The sequence below is a fragment of the Anolis carolinensis genome, unplaced genomic scaffold (assembly GCF_035594765.1).
Source record: "Anolis carolinensis isolate JA03-04 unplaced genomic scaffold, rAnoCar3.1.pri scaffold_7, whole genome shotgun sequence".
NCBI classification, from domain to species: domain Eukaryota; kingdom Metazoa; phylum Chordata; class Lepidosauria; order Squamata; family Dactyloidae; genus Anolis; species Anolis carolinensis.
In genome coordinates, this window is record NW_026943818.1 from 36121071 (window position 1) to 36143509 (window position 22439).

Sequence of the window (22439 nt, forward strand, 5' to 3'; positions counted from 1 at the left end):
AGTTAGCTTTAAAGTTTAGAAGCATTTATTGAGGTAAAAAGAAATCCATTGATGGATAGAAAAGGTTTGGAGCTAACTATCTAATCTATCCTGTTCTAATACACATCGACGGATTAAAATAACAAAGCTCTAGATAGCTACATCTTGACTAATAGAGGACAGAGGTGCGTCCTCTCTGGAACAAAGCAGGAAGCTGGAATGGCGACCAAGCCTCATGGGTCGCTTCTTCTCTAGGGCCATTAACATTCCAAAGGTCAAATTGGGGAAGTTATATCAAAGCCCTAGGAGAGATCACATTTCTAGAAACATCAAAGGGTGGGCTGACCTAAATAGGACGGGAAGCAGGAAACAATGGTGAATCCTATCTAGGCATGCTTTGGAAACGGGGAAAGGATTCCCTCAATCTAACTCTATCATCTATCTGGCTACATTTAGACTTGAGTAGTCCAGGGTGATTCCCAACACCTGGTTTAGAGAAGCCCGGGCCGCGCTGCTGCCTAGCAACATGGCCCGGGTTTCTCCAAAGCGCCGGGTGCTTGTGGAAGGGAAGAAGCTCTTCCCTTCCACAAATGCCCGGTTTAGAGAAGCCCAGGCTGCGCTGCTGCCCGGGCTTCTCCAATGTGCCGGGCACTTGTGGAAGGGAGGATGCACTTCCCTACTGCAAGCAGCTGGTTTAGCAAAGTGCCGGGTGCTTGTTGTTCTGTCACGCGTTGAGCCTGTAACTATTGTCTTTGTATAGGACGTATACTTTATGCCCAGCGGGAAGCCAGGGCGCCTCAAAGAAAGGTTCTTGAGGATTTTCCTGAAAAGGATAGTCCTTTGAGTCTTTAATGAGATAACAAAATCTTTATTGTTGAACAAATAATAAATCTTCAAGGAGTCAAATAACACTTCAAGGTTTCCTTAATAGACTGTTGGACCTTTCAGTCTTGTCCCCAAGGGACAGGCGATTGGCTTTGGATAACTGTGAAAACCTTCTTATAACCTCTCCCAGGTTGTCTATCACATGGGCCTAGCTGATGTGGGACCCACTACCGATTCCAAATGCATCTGGGTATCGAGTGGACCTACCAACCAAGGCTTGTAGATGTTTCAGATGGGGTTCCGTGGATCTGTGGGGCTGTTCTCTCTCCGAGGTTTCTTTGGAAACTTTAGGGATGTTTCCCTCAGGAGCTGTGGGGCTGAGAGGCTGTAAGCTCTCAGCCAGAGCCTTTGGGACCTTTTCCCTTGGAGGTTCTGTTTCTGTTTTCTCGGATGTTCTATACCCCCGGATGTTATTGAGATATGAAGCTTTTCTACAGGACGAGCTGGTCTACATCCTACAGCTTAGCTTCCTTAGTGAGACTGACTTAAAAATGGCTCCTTCTCTCCCAGGGCCCTGAACAAGGGGCGGAACCAAACTTGATGATTGACAGACAGCCTGTCCTATGATTACATCCTCTGTAGCAGGAAGGTAGGCCACTGAATTCCTTGAATTGTAATTCTGGATCTTCTGACCACTAGAGTCGAAATGACCAAGTATTGGCAGTTAGGATCTCTCAATAAGCGTTAGCAGCAAGAAAATAAAGTAGGAGCTTCTGGTACAGCCGTACCAGCACACTTGTGGAAGGGAGGAGGCTCTTCCACAAACACCCAGTTTAGAGAAGCCCAGGCCGTGCTGCCGTCTAGCAGCACGGCCTGGTCTTCTGCAAAGTGCCGGGCACTTGCAGACGGGAGGAAGCTTTTCCCTTCCACAAGCACCCGGTTTAGAGAAGCCCGGGCCGCGCTGCTGCCTAGCAACATGGCCCGGGCTTCTCCAAAGTGCCGGGTGCTTGTGGAAGGGAGGAGGCTCTTCCCTTCTGCAAGCACCCGGTTTAGCGAAGCCTGGGCTGCGCTGCTGCCTAGCAACATGGCTCAGCAGGCCCGGTTCTTCATTGAAGCCCCTGAAGCTGCCGCTTTGGGTGCAGCCCTTCCCCGGCTTATACAAAGCGGCGGTGGCAGCGGCAGTGGCGGTGGCGGCAGTGGCGGCAGCGGTGGCGACCATTGGGTCGCTCGCCATGGAACAAGGAAGTATTTTGTAATCTCGCGAGATTTCACGAGATCTCGCGAAATTTCACGAGATCTCGCGAAATATCAAGAGATTTCTGCAAGATCTCACGAAAATCTCGCGAAATCTCGCGAGAATACAAAATACTTGCTTGTTCCGTGGCGAGCGACCCAATGGTCACCGCCGCTGCCACTGGTAAGTTTGGGGTGGGGGGGCACAGTTTCGGGTAGGTTGGCTTTCATCCTGAACAAACCTAAGGCCACTCCTGTGGCTCGGGCTTCTCCAAAGTGCGGGTGCTTGCCGAAAGGAGGTGTCTCCTCCCTCTGGCAAGCACGTCGGATAATACGGTAGGTCGGATAACCGGAAGTCAGTTAACTGGAACTCTACTGTATGTACATGTTTAAGTTACCGACAGGATTCCAGCAGCTTTCTCATAAAGCGTAAAAGGATAACTCGTTCATATGAAGCATTGACGGTCCTTGCCATTGCCACGAATTTCTGCATTGCAGAATCGGCTTTCGACCGGGGGAGGGTTCGGACCAATGGAAAATAAGGAAAATGCCGCAGCGACAACAACAACAACAACAACAAGATGTTGATAAGACAACTCGGGCCGGTTTCTCCAGCTCCCAAGTTTGGCTCAAGTGCCAAAGTGGGACCTTTTTCTCCGTAATTGCTCTTCTCTTCGGCAGGAGGCGGCTGCATTTCCTTGGTGGCTTGTTGACATTTAAATAAATCTTCATCCTAATGAGCAAGAAGGCGATGGCAGGGGGAAATCTTACGGGGAGGAGGAGAAGCGGAAGGGGGAACGGCACAATGTGACTTGTGACTGGGAACAAAACCAACAGAGAAGTCGGTTGTCAAGTCGTGGAGGCGACGGCAGAATGAGACCGAACGCCTTCTTGGCGATCACCATCAGTCTGGTCTCCAAACATCAAAACCGAAGGAACCCACTATTTCAGATACTCCAGAAGACGGCGGATATCCCTCCGTGGTTGATATTGTTGTGTGCCTTCGAGCCATTTCCCAATCACTATATTCGGTTGGAGATTTTCCCATTTTTCCAACTGCCTTCCACTTTCCCCGACATTCAATCAGATGGTCTCATGATAGCTCCAAAGTACGACAGCCTCTCTGGAGGTATTTTGGCTTCTACTGAGAGTGAGCTTCCTTTGCTGTGAGGACCCGTTCATGTTGATCCATAACTTGCAAGTTTTCTTCCTCTTGCCTTTCTTCATGGTCCAGTTACATTCGAAAGCCTTATTGAGAGATCCTAATGGCCAGTAGTTGGGCATTTTGACTCTAGTGGTCAGAAGATCTGGGACTACAATTCAAGGAATTCCGTGGCTACCTTCCTGGTACAGAGGACATATATCCAGTTCAAAATTATCATCTCCTGGGTGGCCATCTGTTGGGAGGACTTTGGTTGAGGGGTCAGATTGGATGACCATTGGGGTCTCTTCAAAATTATCATCTCCTGGGTGGCCATCTGTTGGGAGGACTTTGGTTGAGGGGTCAGATTGGATGACCATTGGGGTCTCTTCAAAATTATCATCTCCTGAGTGGCCATCTGTTGGGAGGGCTTTGTTTGAGGGGTCAGATTGGATGACCCTTGGGGTCTCTTCCAACTCTAATATAATGATGATGATGATGATGATGATGATGATGATGGATACACTGGGTGCCATGCCAAAAGATCTCAGCCGGCATTTGGAAACAATAGACATTGACAAAATTACGATCTGCCAACTGCAAAAGGCCACCCTACTGGGATCTGCACGTATAATCCGAAAATACATCACACAGTCCTAGACACTTGGGAAGTGTTCGACTTGTGATTTTGTGATACGAAATTCAGCATATCTATCCTGTTTGCTGTGTCATAATAATAATAATAATAATAATAATAATAATAATAATAATAATAATAATAATAACAACAACAACAACAACAATATCATCTACTGCAGGACCATCTGTTGGGAGGTCTTTGGTTGTATCATGGCAGAGTGGAGTTGGACTGGATGGCCCTTAGGGTCTCTTCTAACTCTAATAGTAACAATATCTACTAGATGGCCATCTGTTGGGAAGACTTCAGTTGTGTCATGGTGAAGTAGAGTTGGACTAGATAGCCCTTGGGGTTTCTTTTAACTCTAATCACAACAATATCTGCTAGATGACCATCTGTTGGGAAGACTTCAAGTGTGTCATGGCGAAGTAGAGTTGGACTAGATGGCCCTTGGGGTTTCTTCTAACTCTAATCACAACAATATCTGCTAGATGGCCATCTGTTGGGAAGACTTCAGTTGTGTCATGGCGAAGTAGAGTTGGACTGGATGGCCCTTGGGGTCTCTTCTAATTCTAATCACAACAATATCTGCTAGATGGCCATCTGTTGGGAAGGCTTCAGTTGTGTCATGGCAAAGTAGAGTTGGACTGGATGGCCCTTGGTGTCTCTTCGAACTCATAACAACAATAATATAATCTGCTCTGACATCATGCATGGCTTGTTTGAGTGATGAGTAAGTTTCTTAAGTTGCTAAGGAATTGGAAAGTAGATGGAGATGAGGCAAAATCCCATGAAACCAACACAACAGATGGACGTTCTCCAGCTTCCGGGGTTCCTATAACCCCCCTATTTGCTCCTCCACATCCGTTCCTTCATCCAACCGCTAAGGATGCAGTTCAAGCAGTGAGTAAGTGATGTCACAAGGGCAGTTTTAAGCTCCTACTCCTGGTGAGCAGGTGGGAGATGCTTGGCTGTGTGGGAAGGACCAGGCTCGGTCTCTGCACTTGGAGGCTTCTTCCGAAGGAGGAGGTTGAGAACATCATCTGGGTTCCCTTTAGTTGGGAACATCATCTCTGGCTGTTCATGTTGCCTCAAAAGGACCCCCAACCAGCTCTCCAAGATGCCCAGGTGAGGCCCACATGTCCCCACCAATGGTCCACGCTGTAGCCTTGTCTTCAGGGCGTTGCCATGTGGTTCTTCCCAGTGTCGCCGCCTACCTTGGTGGCCTTCTCCTTGATGCTGGACGCCATCTTGGCCAAACCGTTTGTCCACCTGGTCTACACTCACAACTCCACCTGCTTGGACTTCAAAGCCATCCCGGCCTGCTTTGGCCCTCCGCTCTCCCGTAAGGGCTTCAAGGGATACCTGGTTGAGGCTGTGCCCGCCAACGCCTGCCTGCCCATCAAGGCCCCTCCGTCTTCCAACAGGTCTCAGCTGGGTTTCATTGCCCTCATCCGTCGGTATGATTGTCCCTTCGGCACCAAGGTCCTCCATGCCCAACAAGCCGGGTTCCAGGGCGCCATCATCCACAACCTCTACTCCGATCTGCTAGTGAGCATGGCCATCGAAATCCAGACGGTCCGGCAGCGGGTCTCCATTCCTTCCCTCTTTGTCGGAGGCTCGGCCGCCAAGCTTTTGAAGAGGCAAATCCATGAGCGGAACGGCACCAAAATCACCACCGTGGTGCCAAGAGGTTATTACAATCCCTGCGGAGACGACGTCGAGTTCTCCCTTTGGGACCCGGCGCGGCATTATTTACAATTCTGGCCCGGTTACTGCACCCAGCAGATGATCCTCAAGTTCCTCCGAGAGTTCGGGTTCCTGATCCTCCTCGGTATGGGCTCCGGCATCTTGGCCTTCGTCAGTTGGATGAAATGGAAGCAACTGAAAAGCGGCATCCGGGTGAAGACCTTCCGGAGCGGAGACCGGTACGACTCATGTGTCATCTGCATGGCCGATTATGAAGCAGGAGACCGGCTGAAGATCCTCCCTTGCGGCCACGCGTACCACAACACCTGCATCAACACTTGGCTCCTGACCCAACCCAGGACGGAGAAGAGCTGCCCCATCTGCAAGCAGAAGATCAACACTGCAACCTGAAGCATTTGGGAGGGAGAACAGGAAGAGGAAGAGGTGGGTGGTGGGGACCACGAACGAGTCTGGAACAAACAACAAGGTTCTCCCAGATGCCAGCTGTTGTGCCCTTCGTCTTATTGGGATTCAATATTTAATCACCAAATTGGTGTGTGGGTGAGTGTTTGGACTTCTCTTTCAGAAGGAAATAACAAAGTATATTTTTACGGGAGATGTTTAAGGATGGCACAGCAAAACAGGTGACAAAACAGTGGTATTATGGAAATAACGTTCTTCACCCAGAAAAGAAAAAGTTGGAAGAGGCCGAGGAACACGGGAGACACATAACTCTCATGTTCTAAAGTCTGAAGGGACTGGGGAACATGCGAGACACACAACTCTCATGTTCTGAAGTCCGAAGAGACTGAGGAACAAGGAAGACACAGAACTCTCATGTTCTAAAGCCTGAAGAGACTGAGGAACATGAGAGATGCACGACTCTCATGTTCTAAAGCCTGAAGAGACTGAGTAACATGGGAGACACACAACTCATGTTCTAAAGTCTGAAGAGACTGAGGAACACTGGAGACACACAGCTCTCAAGTTCTAAACCCTGAAGAGACTGAGGAACATGAGAGATGCACGACTTTCATGTTCTTAAGCCTGAAGAGACTGAGTAACATGGGAGACATATGACTCATGTTCTAAAGTCTGAACAGACTGAGGAACACAGGAGACACACAGTTCTCATGTTCTAAAGTCTGAAGAGACTGAGGAACACGGGAGACACACAACTCTCATGTTCTAAAGCCTGAAGAGACTGAGGAACATGCGAGACACACAACTCATATTCTAAAGTCTGAAGAGACTGAGGAACACAGGAGATACACAGTTCTCATGTTCTAAAGCCTGAAGAGACTGAGTAACATGGGAGACATATGACTCATGTTCTAAAGTCTGAAGAGACTGAGTAACATGGGAGACACACGACTCTCATGTTCTAAAGTCTGAAGAGACTGAGGAACACAGGAGACACACGACTCTCATGTTCTAAAGCCTGAAGAGACTGAGTAACATGGGAGACATATGACTCATGTTCTAAAGTCCAAAGAGACTGAGGAACACTGGAGATACACAACTCTCATGTTCTAAAGCCAAGAGACGAGGAACACGGGAGACACACAACTCTCATTTTCTAAAGTCTGAAGAGACTGAGGAACATGCGAGACACACAACTCATATTCTAAAGTCTGAAGAGACTGAGGAACACTGGAGATACACAGTTCTCATGTTCTAAAGTCTGAAGAGACTGAGGAACACGGGAGACACACAACTCTCATGTTCTAAAGCCTGAAGAGACTGAGGAACATTGGAGACACACAACTCATGTTCTAAAGCCTGAAGAGACTGAGGAACATTGGAGACATATGACTTATTCTAAAGCCTGAAGAGACCGAGGAACATTGAAGACACACAACTCTCACATTCTAAATTCTGAAGAGACTGAGGAACATGAGAGATACACAACTTTCATGTTCTAAAGCCTGAAGAGACTGAGGAACACGGGAGACACACAGTTCTCATGTTCTAAAGTCTGAAGAGACTGAGGAACACGGGAGAAATACAATTCACGTTCTAAAGCCTGAAGAGACTGAGGAACATGAGAGATGCATGACTCTCATGTTCTAAAGCCTGAAGAGACTGAGGAACATGCAAGACACAAAACTCTCATGTTCTAAAGCCTGAAGAGATGCACGACTCTCATGTTCTAAAGTCTGAAGAGACTGAGGAACACGGGAGAAATACAATTCACGTTCTAAAGCCTGAAGAGACTGAGGAACATGAGAGATGCATGACTCTCATGTTCTAAAGCCTGAAGAGACTGAGGAACATGCAAGACACAAAACTCTCATGTTCTAAAGCCTGAAGAGATGCACGACTCTCATGTTCTAAAGTCTGAAGAGACTGAGGAACATGCGAGACGCACAACTCATATTCTAAAGTCTGAAGAGACTGAGGAACACTGGAGACACACAGTTCTCATGTTCTAAAGTCCGAAGAGACTGAGGAACACGGGAGACACACAACTCTCATGTTCTAAACCTGAAGAGACTGAGGAACACTGGAGACACACAACTCTCATGTTCTAAAGTGCGAAGAGACTGAGGAACATGTGAGACACACGACTCATATTCTAAAACCTGAACATACAAAGTAACACGGGAGGCACACAACTCTCATGTTCTAAAGTCCAAAGAGACTGAGGAACATGGAAGACATATGACTCATGTTCTAAAGTCTGAAGAGACTGAGGAACACAGGAGACACACGACTCTCATGTTCTAAAGTCCGAAGAGACTGAGGAACACAGGAGATACACAACTCTCGTGTTCTGAAGGTTGAGGAGACGGAGGAACACAACTGTCAAATGAATGTGGGTTGAAACCACTTTAACTGCTATGGCTCAAAGCTATTGAATCCCGAGACTTAATGGTTTTGCAAGGTCTTTGGAGGTCTGGTTCCTCACCAAACGACAAGTCCTAGGATTCCATCACATTGAGCCATATTGATTAAAGTAGTTTCAAACCACATTCATTCGTATCCCAAGAAGGCCCTTCTATCTTGATTAGAAACTACTGCTGTTCATGAAGGACTAATAACAGAGAGTTTTGCTATTTCTTTTCATTAAAAACAGCCAATATCTGTCGAAATGGAAAACAGACATCAAAACGTCTTCAACACCATTCTTCCGCTAGAGAGGGAAGAGATCGGAAATTCAAAGAAAACTGACACGATTCGTGGCTTTTTCAAAACGTTCTTTGTAGCAGCCTTAACCCATTTCATTACGCCATCTATTTATCCCATCTCTTTTATTCGCGCTTTCTCTTTAACATACTGTATCCGTAATTCCCAGCGTCGTTTTATACTGTTACGGTTTCCTCAGAAGTGGTTTCGGCTTAACGACTTTGAGCCATTCCCATATTTTCTCTATTAACTCTTATGGTTGCTTAAGGGAAATGGACAGGAAGGTGCCGTTGGGTTCGGCAATTGGCTGAACAATTCAAACAAGAGGAAAGAGGTCCTCTATGAGATCCAGCTCTGTAGGTCCTTTAGGATAGCAAAAGACACCCGTATGGACTATGGACTATGATGAAATAGTCCAAAATTAGGATTGTTGTTGTTGTGTGCCTTCAAGTCATTTCAGACTTAGGTCAACCCTAGACTTAGTTTAGGACAGAGGCCAGGTCAATGACCTTGGAGGGCCTTAGTTTGGGGACCCCTGATCTAGATGGTCTCATAAGACTATAGGTAAGCAAAGAGACCCCCAAAGACCATTGGTAAAGAAAGGGACCCTCAAAGGCCATCTAGATGATCTCATCAGGCCAACAGAAGACCATAGATAAGGAAAGGGACCACAAAGCCCATCTAGATGGTTTCATAAGACTATTGGTAAGGAAAGGGGCCCGCAAAGACCATCTAGACAATCTCATAAAACCATAGGTAAGGAAAGGGACCCTCAAAGGCCATGTAGACAGTCTCGTAGGACCATAGGTAAGGGAGGTGACCTCCAAAAGCCATCTAGATGGTCTCATAAGGCCGTAACTAAGCAAAGAGACCTTCAAAGACCATCTAGACGATCTTACCATAGGTAACCATAGGTAAGCAAAGAGACCTCCAAAAACCAGGTAGACTTAGGTCAACCCTAAGTCTAAAGTTTAGGAGAGGGGCCAGGTAAATAACCTTGGCCCCACAGACCTTAGTTTGGGAACCCATGATGTAAATAGTCCGAGATGGGATTATAGGTGTGGTCCGGTGTACACAAAAGTAAGACCATCAGTAAGGAAAGGGACTCTCAAAGGCCATCTAGATGATCTCATATGACCACAGGTAAGGAAAGTGACCTCCAAAAGCCATCTAGAAGGTCTCATAAGGCCGTAGCTAAGCAAAGAGATCTTCAAAGACCATCCAGATGCTCTCATAAGACCATAGGTAAGTAAAGAGGCCTCCAGAGGCCATCTAGATGGTCTCATAAGAATATAGGTAAGGAAAGGGGCCCCCAAAGGCCATTTAGATAGTTTCCTAAGACCATAGGTGTCAGCTCACCACAGCCGCTCCTGAATGAACACACGAGACTCTCTGTGATATCACCAGAAACTTTTACTGTAGGAAACATGAACATCAAAAAAGCCAAGAATGGGAGGCTCCGGCCAACCATCCTTTATATACCCTCCCCCTCATTTGAAAAGTCTCTTCCCGCTCAGTAAAACCCCGCGCAAATTCCCCGCCAAGTCCAGCAGCCGTTTCTTCTCCGAGTCCTGAGCCGCAGGTGTCTTATCAATGTCAGTGACCCTGAAACTCAGAGCCACATCCAGGCTCTAGTAGCAGGGTTCTGACATGGCGTCCTCCTCCCCTTCGTCCTGGAAGGAAAAGATTAAACACAACTATTGTTCTCCGCTGTCCAGAGTTCCTTTATACTTTTTTAACAGGCTGCAATGGAATACCGGGTGTACCTTTCCTAGGTCCTTAGGTAGCCTCAGCTCATAGGTCACTTCGTTTATTCTTTTTGCTACCCTGAACGGCCCTATATAGCGTGGAGCCAATTTTTTAGATGGGAACCCCAATTTCAGGTTTTTTGTGCTCAGCCAAACCAGATCCCCTTCGCCCAATTTGTCCCCCTCTCGGCGCCTACGATCTGCAAAGAGCTTGTACTTCTTTTGTGTTTCCCGCAATGCCTCCACCACGGTCTGCCACCCTTGCTTAATTTTGGCCGGCCATTCCTTGTCGGTCTGGCCCTCTCCTTCCTTCCACTCGGGTAGCCGGGGGAAAGGTGCCACCTCCTGTCCGTATACTATTTCGAATGGGGCACGACCTGTGGCCGAATGTACGGCCCCGTTAAAAGCCATCTCAGCAAACGGAAGAAGGTCCGCCCAATCATCCTGTCTATAATTGGTGTACATCCTCAAGAATTGGCACAGTGTCTGTTGGGTACGTTCGACCCCCCCGTTGGTTGCGGGATGAAAAGCCGAGCTCAGGTTCCTTTCTGCTCCTAACAGCTGTAAGAATTTTCCCCAAAATTTTGCCGTAAATTGGACTCCCCGGTCGCTAATTATTTTGTCGGGACACCCATGTAGGCGATATACATGCTTCACATACAAATCAGCGAGCTTTTCAGCCGAGGGGAGTTTTGGCAGGGCCACAAAGTGTGCCTGTTTTGAGAATAGGTCCAATATTGTCCAAATGTATCTGTGGCCTCTGCTGGGGGGTAGTTCGCCTACAAAATCCATGGCCACGCATTCCCATGGCCTCATGGGCTCCACCACCTTCTGCAATAGCCCCTGGGGCTTCCCCGGTGGTGTTTTTCCCTCTGCACATAATTCACACTGCGTGACGTACCCCCTGGCGTCTTTCCTCATTCCGGGCCACCAGCATTGTTTGGCCAACAGTTTAATAGTCCTGGTGGGGCCTAGATGACCCGCACCCTTGTTATCGTGGCACTTCCTTAACATTTCTCGTCTTAAACATTCAGGAATATACAATTTCTTATTTACAAACACCAAATCCCCACACAATTCTCCCTTTTCTTTGTTAGTTTGTAACCATTTGTCCATTCCATACGCTCGCTTCAACTCTTCCTCCCATATTTCTCCTCCCCCCGTGGAAATGGCAGTACGTTTGTTTTCTTTGGCCGCTTGTGCTCGAGTTAGTACTGCCAGGCCCCACTGCTTATCTCGGAACAGGCTCCCTTCAGATTCCTGAATTCCTCCCCCGTGCTGAGGCATCCGAGAGAGAGCGTCAGCGAGTATGTTATGTTTCCCCTGGAAGAATCTGAGTCTGAAATCAAAACGGCTGAAATATTGGGCCCATCTAATTTGCTTCGCTGATAGTTTACGAGGGGATCTTAGATACTGTAAATTTCTATGATCAGTCCACACCTCAAACGGTGTTCCACTTCCTTCCAGAAAGTGTCTCCAGCACTCTAGTGCTTTCAGAATCGCTAAGGCTTCTCTCTCCCAAATCGGCCAGTTTTTTTCTGTCTCGCTAAACTTTTTCGACAGATAGCCACATGGCTTCAGGTTCCCCCCCTCGTCTTTCTGCAGCAGAACTGCCCCATATGCCCGGTCTGACGCATCGCAATGTAATACAAAGGCCTTAGACATATCAGGGTGCTGTAGGACAGGTTCCTCAGTAAAACGCTTTTTAAGGGCTTCGAAAGCTTCCTGGCATTCTATTGTCCATGTCAGTTTGGCCCCTGGGGCCTTCACTTTGGCTGTTTCTCCCCTGCCTTTAGTTTTTAACAAATCCGTTAATGGCAAAGTGAGGCGCGCAAAGTCCTTGATAAATGTTCTATAGAAGTTTGCGAACCCTAGGAAGGATTGCAGCTGCTTCCGTGTTTTGGGGGCTTCCCACCCCCTCACGTCTTCCACCTTCGCAGGGTCCATCGCCACTCCCTGGGAGGAAATCCTATACCCCAGAAAGTCTATCTGGTCTTTATTGAACTCGCACTTGGCAAGCTTCGCATACAGTTTCGCTTCCCTCAACTTTTGTAGGACTTCCCTGACTAGTTCTACGTGTTGCTCCTTAGTCCGAGACATTATCAATATGTCATCTAAAAAAATAAAGACTCCCTTGTACAACAATGGATGCAATACTTCGTTGATTAATTGCATGAACGCGGCCCCTCCCCCGCACAAACCGAAGGGGAGCACACGATAATTGAATAATCCGAATGCGCAGGAGAAGGCCGTCTTCCACCTGTCCTCTGGTTTGATCTGCAATTTATGGTAGGCCTCAATTAAGTCCAATTTAGTGAATATCTGTCCTTCCGATAACTGGGCGATCAAGTCCTTCACTAAGGGTAGGGGGTATTTATTTACAGTACTGATTGCATTTAGGCCCCTGTAGTCAATGCAGAGCCTCAGCGTTTGGTCCTTTTTCCGCCTGAACAACACAGGCGCCCCTAAAGGGGAATTTGAAGGCTCTATGAAACCCCTCGCTAGGTTTTTATCAATGTATTTTCTCAGTTCCTCCTTTTCCCTAGCTGACATCGGGTATATTTTTGCCTTGGGAAGCTCTGCTCCTGGGACTAGCTCTATTTTCACTTCAACTCTCCGCTTCGGTGGGAAATTGTCTGCTTCCTTCTCATCAAACACGTCCACAAAATCCCGATACTCTGGGGGTAATTTATCTGCCAGATCTGCTATTCTGATAGAGTCTTCCTCCCCCCTTTTCCCTGGCTCCCTCTCCCCTTCCTGGCTCCCTTCTTCCAAATTCATCCTGAAGATCATGCTCTTACCCTCCCAGTTGATTTGCGGGTTGGCCTGCCCCAGCCACGGCATGCCTAGTATCACATTATAGCTGGCTATTTGTGATATCACAAATGACACCTTTCCTTCCCAACTCCCTATCTTACACTTTACATCTTCGGCACTGTACTTAGCTAACGATCCCGATGCTGTGGATCCGTCCAACTGCGAAAAAGCTATTGGGGATTCTAGGTTCGTTCTTTCGCATCCCAATCCCTCGGCTAATTCAGGGGAGATGATGTTCCTGGAACATCCACAATCCACAAATGCTTTGCAGGTTGCTTGTTTGCTGCCACTTTCAAGCTGAATGGGGACCACTATCATAGCTTTGTCCTGACTTACCAACCCCCCCGAGTGGTGCCTCATCGGTGGTTCTTCCTCGGCGCGTTTCCCTGCCACGGCTCTTGGTTTGGGCGGGCCTCCGCCTTCCCCTTTTCTCTGCCAGCACTCGGCAGCCCTGTGGCCCAACCGGCCGCACACGAAGCAGCCACTCCTGCTGGCGCTCACGTTCCCTGTCGGCTCCGTTCTCCTCCCGGCTGGGGCTGATCCCTCCTTCCGGCTCCCCTCTTTCATCTGCGGCCGCTGCTGTAGCCCTCCTCGGTGCCTCCTCGCCTGGGCCAGCGATGTCTCGACGCGCCCCGCCAGCTGAATCCATCCGCGCAGTGTGTCAGGCTCATCACGATGCACCGCCCAGGAGAGGATCTCCCGCCTGAGACCCTCTTTGAAGAGTTCTATCTTTGTTACTGCAGACCATTCCGGCACCTTTTCGGCGAGGCATTGGAACTCCTCCGCATACTCAGATACCGACCTCTGCCCCTGGGAGACGGTCTTCAACTTCTCCCTCGCCCGGATCTGCTCCAGTGGATCTCGGAAACGGGTCTCCAGGGCCCCCATAAAGCGTCGGAGTGACCCCAGACATGGATCGCGCCGCGCGTGCAGCTGAACGTACCAGCTGGCCGCTCCCCTCTTCAACACTGCACCAATGGCCCGTATCCGGCTGGATTCCGTTCTAAAAGTGTGAGCATTGTCCTCCATATAGCCCCTCACCGTGGTCAGGAAAAAATCCAGTTCAGAGGGCTCTCCCCCAAACTCGATCCTTAGTTCCTCTCGTCTTGGTAGGGGTCCCTGTGGTGGCAATCCCCAATTCTCCGCCCGTCGCAAGCCCCCTTGCGGACCAGTGGGCCCCGCTGCTGCTTCTCTTGGCCCTGTGCCACGCCCGGCATTCGCCAGGGGCACCAGGGTCTCAGCTGGGAGCGTAGCTGGGATTCTCGGAGGTTTTTCCCCTTCGTCGTCACTCTCCTCCACCCGCGTCAGGCTTGGTTGGGTCTTGGGCCGGGCGCCGGGCTCCTTTCGCATTTCCCTTCCCTTCGGTGCTGGGAGGTCTGCAAAGCCCTGGCTGCTTCCCACGCTCACGTCCCACATTGAGCCAGCCCGAAGTTCCCTTCCTCTCTCTGGCTCCGCCAAAAACGCCAGGCGCTCCATCGCCCTCGACATCACTGCCAGGGTGGTCTCCATCGCCGACATCCTCTCCTCCAGAAACACCATCCTTTGTGGGCCTGGGGAAGGTGAACCTTCCTCTCCTCCGGTGCTGTCTCCCCGCACCACTCCACGCCTCTGGGTTACCCCATTTGGCTGGGCATAAGCGGTGGATGACGCCAGGGCCGCCAGCTGGTGGAACTCAGCGTCCGGCTCGGGAGTGGCCCTTTCCGACCTTCCTCCTCCTGCGCCCAAGAGCTCTTCATCCTCCACTTGCATGTTACACCTCACCGCTACAGCGGGATGGTGTCCGTATTCTTGGCTTAGTGTCAGCTCACCACAGCCGCTCCTGAATGAACACACGAGACTCTCTGTGATATCACCAGAAACTTTTACTGTAGGAAACATGAACATCAAAAAAGCCAAGAATGGGAGGCTCCGGCCAACCATCCTTTATATACCCTCCCCCTCATTTGAAAAGTCTCTTCCCGCTCAGTAAAACCCCGCGCAAATTCCCCGCCAAGTCCAGCAGCCGTTTCTTCTCCGAGTCCTGAGCCGCAGGTGTCTTATCAATGTCAGTGACCCTGAAACTCAGAGCCACATCCAGGCTCTAGTAGCAGGGTTCTGACACATAGGTAAGCAAAGAGACCTCCAAAAGCCAGGTAGACTTAGGTCAACCCTAAGTTTAGGACAGGGGCCAGGTAAATGACCTTGGAGGGCTGCATTCGGCCCACGGGCCTTAGTTTGGGGACCCCTGCTTTAAACTCTGGAAGCAAAGTTGTGAACATGATTCTCGAAGGGTATCTAAGAGACATTCCTTGTTGTGATGACTCCCTATAGCTAAACCAATCAATGACGTGAGATATTCTCTGAGGGCCATCCAGTCCAACCTTCTGCCATGCGGGAAGACACTCCCAAAACGGGTGTTGGAAGACCTCCTAAGCAAAAAAGGACAGGACTGGAGACCACCAAATAATAATATTAGGCGTTCAAGGCAGGTTCAAGCCAACTCTGCCTAAGAAAACACTATGAAGTCCATGAGGTCACCATTCATGAGTTGGCAAGACACGGACATGCACAATGGGGCGTGAGAAGAGCTTCTCCCCAATGTTTCGAAGAAGCTTTGGGTGAGAAATGCCTTACCAGAAGCTGCTGCCTGGAGTTGGGAAGCAAGAAATGGTGGAGAAAAGGTAGGGCAGTGAGGTCACAAAGCCTCCTTGAAGAAAGTTCTCGAGGGTCAGTCACCCCGGAGCAAGTGGACTGGGAATCATACAAGAGCAGGCAGCAGGCCAAGGCCTGTTGAGAGGGGAAGAGACGAAGAAGAATAAGGGAAGAAAGAAGTAAGTAAGTAAGTCTAGGTCCAGATCTACCTGCCCTCTCTACCTCGTTCATCTCATGGAAGCTCCGGTTGCCATCTTGAGGGTGCAGCTCCCCTTTGAGACTCTTCAACCAGCTCCCCTCGGAATCAGTTCCACCCACAGCACCTTGTAAGAAATCCATCGCTATTAACACGATGAGGTCCCCTCTTCCACCGTGGATGCACGTGGTCGCTCTGTTTCTGGCCCTCCAAGTCCCAGCGGCGAGAGCCTTCATCCGGGCCGTTTACGGCCACAATACCACCAAGCTCGATTTCGAGGCCTTGCCCGCCCTTTTCGGGGTGCCCATCCCGGAGGGAGGGCTGGTGGGGTCGCTCGTCGAAGCAAGGCCCTCGGATGCCTGCCAACCCATTGACGGCCCGCCGAACGCCTCCGCCGTCTTCATCGTCCTCATCCCCCGGTACGGCTGCTCCTTCGCCGCCAAGGTGCTCCATGCTCAGCAAGCGGGCTTCCAGGCCGCCATTGTCCACAACGTCAACTCCCAAGCCTTGGTGAACATGGTGAGAGAGCGGGAGGAGCAACCTCCCCTCCGCATCCCGGCCGTGTTCACGGCGGAGGTGACCTCCAAGGTCCTGAAGCAGCTCCGCCGCACCGAGAAACTGCAATCGCTCGTCTTGGTCCCTGAGTATTTCCACTTTGTCTGGAAAGGGTCCTCAGGGGCGGCCCGCGTGGCTTCTCCTTGCCGGTGCCGCATCCGGCTTCTCGGCCCCGACTTGCACATGATGTCCTTCTACGCCTACTGGCTCATCTGCGTCGTGTCCGTCTTGATCGCCGTGTTGCTGATCGAGAAATGCCTCTCCAGGAGCTCCGATGGGAAGCTCGAGAGGAGCCAAAACTTCCCCGGATACGGTTGCGGACGGCCTTTCTCGTTCACCAGCTCCCGCTACCAGGAATGCGCCATCTGCTTGGAGAAGTACACCGAACATGACAGCCTGAAGGTGCTCTCGTGTTCGCACGCCTTTCACAGCCGGTGCATTGACCTCTGGCACATCACTCAGGCCCGGAGCAAGACCTGCCCGCTCTGCATGCAGAAGGTGATGGTGGTCACCCGCTTGCAAGCCGTGCGGCTGTGGAGAGACGGCGCGAGGGACAACACGTGGACCTTGTCGCTGGGGAAAGGGCGAGCCGCCTCCAACGGCCAGAGGTGTTTCCTGCTGCTTTCCCAACAACTCCCGTCCCAGTTCTGAGAAACACGCTCGAACTGGCCAGAAAACCAAGAGGAGACATTGGCCACATCCAACTGGAAGGTGTCGAGGGCATTGCGTGTCGTATGTTTATCATAATAATTACAATCCTTACCAAGATCTTATCAAGAAAAATGAGGACAACTCGGTAGGACGTTCCCATCTTTGTCTCAGCTTCACCCAACTGGTCCTTGTCATGCCCATCGCCCAAGAAAATACAGAGAAAGTGTTTATTCAAACACAGATTTCAACCTGGCTTTTGCCGTTGTGTCTACATTTCTTTTTGTGCGTGCGCCGTGGGAACACTGAGGCTAAACAACAGACGTAACCAGGATTACTGCATTTCTTCAACTCTAAGATGCACTTTCCCCCTATATCAGTGGTTTCCAAACTTATTTGGCCTACCGCCCCCTTTCCAGAAAAAATATGATTCACCTTCCCGGTCTCAATTCCGCTCCGACGTTTCTGGCTGTCTGCTCAGAACGCACAGAATTAATTTCAGACTCCTTCCGTTTCAGCTATGAAAGCGGCTTAAACTTTATTGCAGCTTATTTACATAGTAGACCTGACAACAACCAAACTGCAGGAGTGAACATTCCATTCTTATCTCTAAACATACATCGGGCTAGCTTCCCAAAGTTACGCACTAGTAATTCATCCCCACTCTATGCATTTAACCTCTTCACTTCTAGATTACACACACAGCTTTAAACTCTAAGCACAATTTCACACTACACCAATACATTTTACCAACAAGATGGCCATCCAGCATCTGCTTAAAACAGTGGTTCCCAAACTTATTTGGCCTGCCGCCCTCTTTCCAAAAAAAAATTACTCAGCGCCCCTTGGAAAGGGGGCGTGGCTTAGAGGGATGGGCATGGCTCCTGCTCAAGAGGGCGGGGCTGAGCCTCTTCCCTAGTCCAAGATGCAAGGGGAGGTGGGTGGGGCTACAAATGGGCGGCCAGGACTGGGATGGGTGGAGTTACGAGCTCTAAGGCAGGGCTGAGCTTCTATCCCTGTCCTGCGGCGCCTGCCAGGACACAGGAGGCGGGGCTAGAGGAGGGGGCAGGGCGTCTTCCCAAGTGCCTGACGGGGCTGAACCTCTATACCCTGCCCCCGTGGTCTAACAATTACCTCGGAAGGTATACAGAGGCTCAGCCCTATCTCATGCGCTTGGGAAGAGGCCCCGACCCCAGCCCCGGCCTTTAGTCCTAAAAGGCCTCTCAGGAGAAATATAGAGGCTCAGCCCTGTCTCGGGTTCTTGGAAGGAGGCCCCGCCCCCTTCCCTAGCTCCGCTCTCTGTGTCCCAACAAGCGTCTCAGGAGAGGTATAGATTCTCAGCCCTGTCTCGGGCTCTTGGGAAGAAGCCACGCCCCCTCCTCTAGCTCCTCCCCCGTGTCCTAACAGGTACCTCAGGGGCTCAGCCCTGTCACTTGGGAAGAGGCTCCGCCCCTCCCCTGGCCCCGCCCCTGCCCCGTGTCCTAATAGGTGCCATCACCGCCCCCCTGGATCACTGCAGCGCCCACCAGGGGGCGGTAGTGCCTACTTTGGGAATCACTGCCCTATTTTAAAATCTCTAAAAATGGAGTTTGCCTCAGAATCAGAGGTGTATCTTACTTATTGTTGTTGTCGTTGGTACTGAAATTAGGGTGTCTTACAATTGAAGAAATACGGTATTGTCCTACAGTTGGAAGGGGCTCCCAAAGGCCATCTAGTCCACCTCGGATAGATAGATAGAGTTCGGAGAGACACCCAAAGGCCATCCAGTCCACCTCCAATAGATATAGACGGACACACGTTGCTGTGGCTTATGGGAATCATTTGTTGGCCAGATGGAATAGCAGTGAATAGCAGTGAATAGCCTTGCAGCCTCAAAGCCTGGCCATTTTCTGGAGTAGCTGGAATACAATGGAATAGGGTTGCTGCCAAGAAGCCTGAGAACTTGTGTTCTAGGGGAACGTTTTTTTGGGCTGCTAGAATTGCAACAAATAGCCTCACTGCTTCAAAGCCTGGCTGCTTGCTACCTAGGGGAATCTCTGGTTGGTCAGCTTCAATAGTACAGAGTAGTACAGTAGAGTCTCACTTATCCAAGCTAAACGGGCCGGCAGAAGCTTGGATAAGCAAATATCTTGGATAATAAGGAAGGATTAAGAAAAAGCCTATTAAACATCAAATTAGGTTATGATTTTACAAATTAAGCACCAAAACATCATGTTATACAACAAATTTGACACAAAAAGTAGTTCAATACACAGTAATGCTATGTAGTAATTACTGTATTTACGAATTTAGCACCAAAATATCACGATGTACTGAAAACATTGACTACAAAATGCATGTGATGTTGTAAGGGGCCGGGCTGTGGCGCAGCTGTTGAGCAGCTGCCTTAAATCACTCTGACCATGAGGTCATGAGTTCGAGGCCAGCCCGTGGCGGGGTGAGCACCCGTGAATTAAAAATTAAAAATAGCCCCTGCTCGTTGCTGACCTAGCAACCCGAAAGATAGTTGCATCTATCAAGTAGGAGATAAGGTACCACTTATAAAGTGGGGAGGCAAGATTAACTAATTTACGACCTGGAATGAGGAAGTGCCGTCAGTGTGGATGATGAAGCAGCTGCTCCCCCCTGTGGCCAGAATCGAACATCCCCTCAGAAGAAGGTTAACTTGCCTCTGCGTGTGTCTCTCAGTCTCTGTTTGATGTGTTTATGGGCATTGAATGTTTGCCCTATGTGTGTTATAATGTGATCCGCCCTGAGTCCCCTTCGGGGTGAGAAGGGCGGAATATAAATACTGTAAATAAATAAATAAATAAATATGAACGTAGAGGCATGGATGAGGGGTTGTGTTGCCAAGTTTAGTGTTTCTGGGATGTGTAGTTTTATTGTTTTGTCCTAGGCTAAAATTTCATTACCCTTTTATATATATAGATATATTCATATCTATCTAGACATGTCTATATATATTTGTGTATTCATTTCCCCCCTGTAATATTTGCAAGCCCTATATATGGGTAGGTAAGAATATATTCATATCTATCCAGACATCTCTCTTTATATAGATATTTGCAGAGACTTGCAAACATATGAGGGTAAATTCATATATAAAAATAATGTGTATGTATAGCTACAGATACACAGGTACATGGATCTATATGTATAAAGGATTTGCAAAGACCTGCAAACATATGAGGGGAAATTCATATATAAAATTAACTAGCTGTGCCCAGCCACGCGTTGCTGTGGTGAGCAGAGGCGGTTCAACCACCAGGCCAACTAGGCAGTTGCCTGTGGCGCCATCTTGTTGGGGGGCGCCATCGAGGCAACTCCTGTCTCCTGCACTCTGCCTCTGCAAGGTATTGAACTGCTTTTTCTGTTGATTTGTTGTAAAACATGATGTTTTAGTGCTTAATTTGTAAAATCTTAATGTAATTTGATGTTTAATAGGAGTTTCCTTAATCCCTCCTTACTATCAAACATTTTCGCTTATCCAACACTTTTATTTTTCAGTGATTGTTTTTTTTTTTGGGGGGGGGGGGAATGCCAAAATTCTGTTTGCCTACACTTGAAAAATACCTAGGGCCGGCTCTGGTGGTGAAGTATGGTGGTATGGGAAATAAAGTATTGAGGAATTGGTGGTAGCTAAGGTAAAGGGTAAAGGTTTTCCCCTGACATTAAGTCCATTATAAATGGGTTATATAGCTGTGTGGAAGGGCCTTGAGTCTACACTGCCATATAATCCAGTTAAAATTTGATAATCTGTATTTTATAGGCAGTGTGGAAGAGGCCTAAGTGAGGCCTAACTCTGCCTGGCCCCTGGGCTGAGTGGGTTGCTAGGAGACCAACTGGGCGGAGCTTAGCCTTCTAATTGTCAGTAATTGGATAAAAACAATTATTCATCTCCCTCTAATTAGGACTTCATTTTTCTTTTCTTTTTGTTGTATGAACGTAGAGGCATGGATGAGGGGTTGCGCTGCCAGGTTTAGTGTTTCTGGGATATGTAGTTTTGTTGTTTTGTCCTAGGCCGAAATTTCATTACCCTTTTTGGTGGCCCTTCTCTGGATTAAAATCCTGATGCAGAATAAGAAAGCAAAGAACGTCTTAGCCTCCCAGAACAGAAAAGATAAATGCTCTCCATCCATCATTCAGCAGCTGGAAGATCTCACTGTTTATCTACACACAAATGTGTATCTTACAGACACCGACTACAAGCCGACGTGGCGGGCATTTATTCATTTTATATTAATGTATATGCCCAGTCAGGGTGATATTTTATGCCTTCTCTGCATATCCTATGTACTTTCCCCACATTTTCCTTTTGTATTATCTTTCTTCTTCTTTATATTTGCAATTCAATTAAAACAGTGGGCATCAACCTCTGGTTCCTCCTCATCATCATCACAGCCAAAAGGACCCTGCATTCAGAAGGTATCAGTGTGTTGTCGAAAGCTTTCATGGCCAGAATCACAGGGTTGTTGTGTGTTTTCCGGGCTGTCTGGCCATGTTCCAGAAGCAGTCTCTCCTGACGTTTCACCCACATCTATGGCAGGCATCCCCAGAGGTTGTGAGGTCTCTGGAGGTTCATCATTAGAAGTAATAGGAACATATTTTCATAACCTGTTAAGATTATGATCCTAATATGGTTAAATATTAGTGCAGAGCAGTAAAAACGCAGAAGACTAGGGGTTTATGTGAGCAGAGGTAAAAAGAAAATAAACAATAAGACAAAATATCCAGCCTCCCTTTCCCTTTAAAAAGTCATGCGCATAAAATAAGCATCAGAGACATCAAATAAAATAGCAAAAATATGTTTACTCACAATCTTGTATGATGATGGTCATACAGGCAAAAACATCTTAGTTCCAAAGAAAAACAGTTCAGGGAACTACATATCTCTTAACAGACAGGAACATCAGCATGGCATGGTCAGGAGCGAAGAAAAAGAGACAGGAAGAGGCATCTGTTCATCACTTCCTGTGTGTCCCCAGAAAGGATACTCCCATTTCCCATTTCATATGCAAAACCCCCTAAATGGTGTCATCAACTCTGGAATGCATCTTGGCTCAGGTTACTAAGCAAGAGACATAACAACTAACTACATAAACCATCCCACATTTAAAATGCATGCATGATTGCTTAGATAACCCAACAAGAAGTGGACTGGATGGCCTATCTATCTCTATCTATCTATCTATCTATCTATCTATCTATCTA

General features: G+C 48.6%; 3 protein-coding genes and 1 long non-coding RNA gene across 4 annotated transcripts in view; 3 read left to right on the forward strand and 1 right to left on the reverse strand.

Moving 5' to 3' along the window:
* LOC134293112 (uncharacterized) overlaps window positions 1-22439 on the forward strand; it is a 214411-nt gene that overhangs the window by 20457 nt on the left and 171515 nt on the right. The gene's annotated exons all lie outside the window — the stretch shown is intronic.
* On the forward strand, window positions 4593-6007 carry znrf4 (zinc and ring finger 4). Its single transcript, XM_003229319.2, has one exon. The coding sequence runs from the start codon at window positions 5004-5006 to the stop codon at window positions 5913-5915; it is 912 nt and encodes a 303-aa protein (XP_003229367.2). The 5' UTR covers window positions 4593-5003; the 3' UTR covers window positions 5916-6007.
* Window positions 9982-15297, reverse strand: LOC134293159 (uncharacterized). The gene is made up of 2 exons (XM_062959862.1): window positions 13535-15297; window positions 9982-10306 (listed from the first exon to the last, which is right to left on the reverse strand). The coding sequence occupies exons 1-2, from the start codon at window positions 15116-15118 to the stop codon at window positions 10265-10267; spliced, it is 1626 nt and encodes a 541-aa protein (XP_062815932.1). The 5' UTR covers window positions 15119-15297; the 3' UTR covers window positions 9982-10264.
* On the forward strand, window positions 15739-17484 carry LOC103281546 (E3 ubiquitin-protein ligase RNF167). The gene has a single exon (XM_008123344.2). It carries the CDS (start codon window positions 16182-16184, stop codon window positions 17229-17231), a length of 1050 nt encoding a protein of 349 aa, XP_008121551.1. The 5' UTR covers window positions 15739-16181; the 3' UTR covers window positions 17232-17484.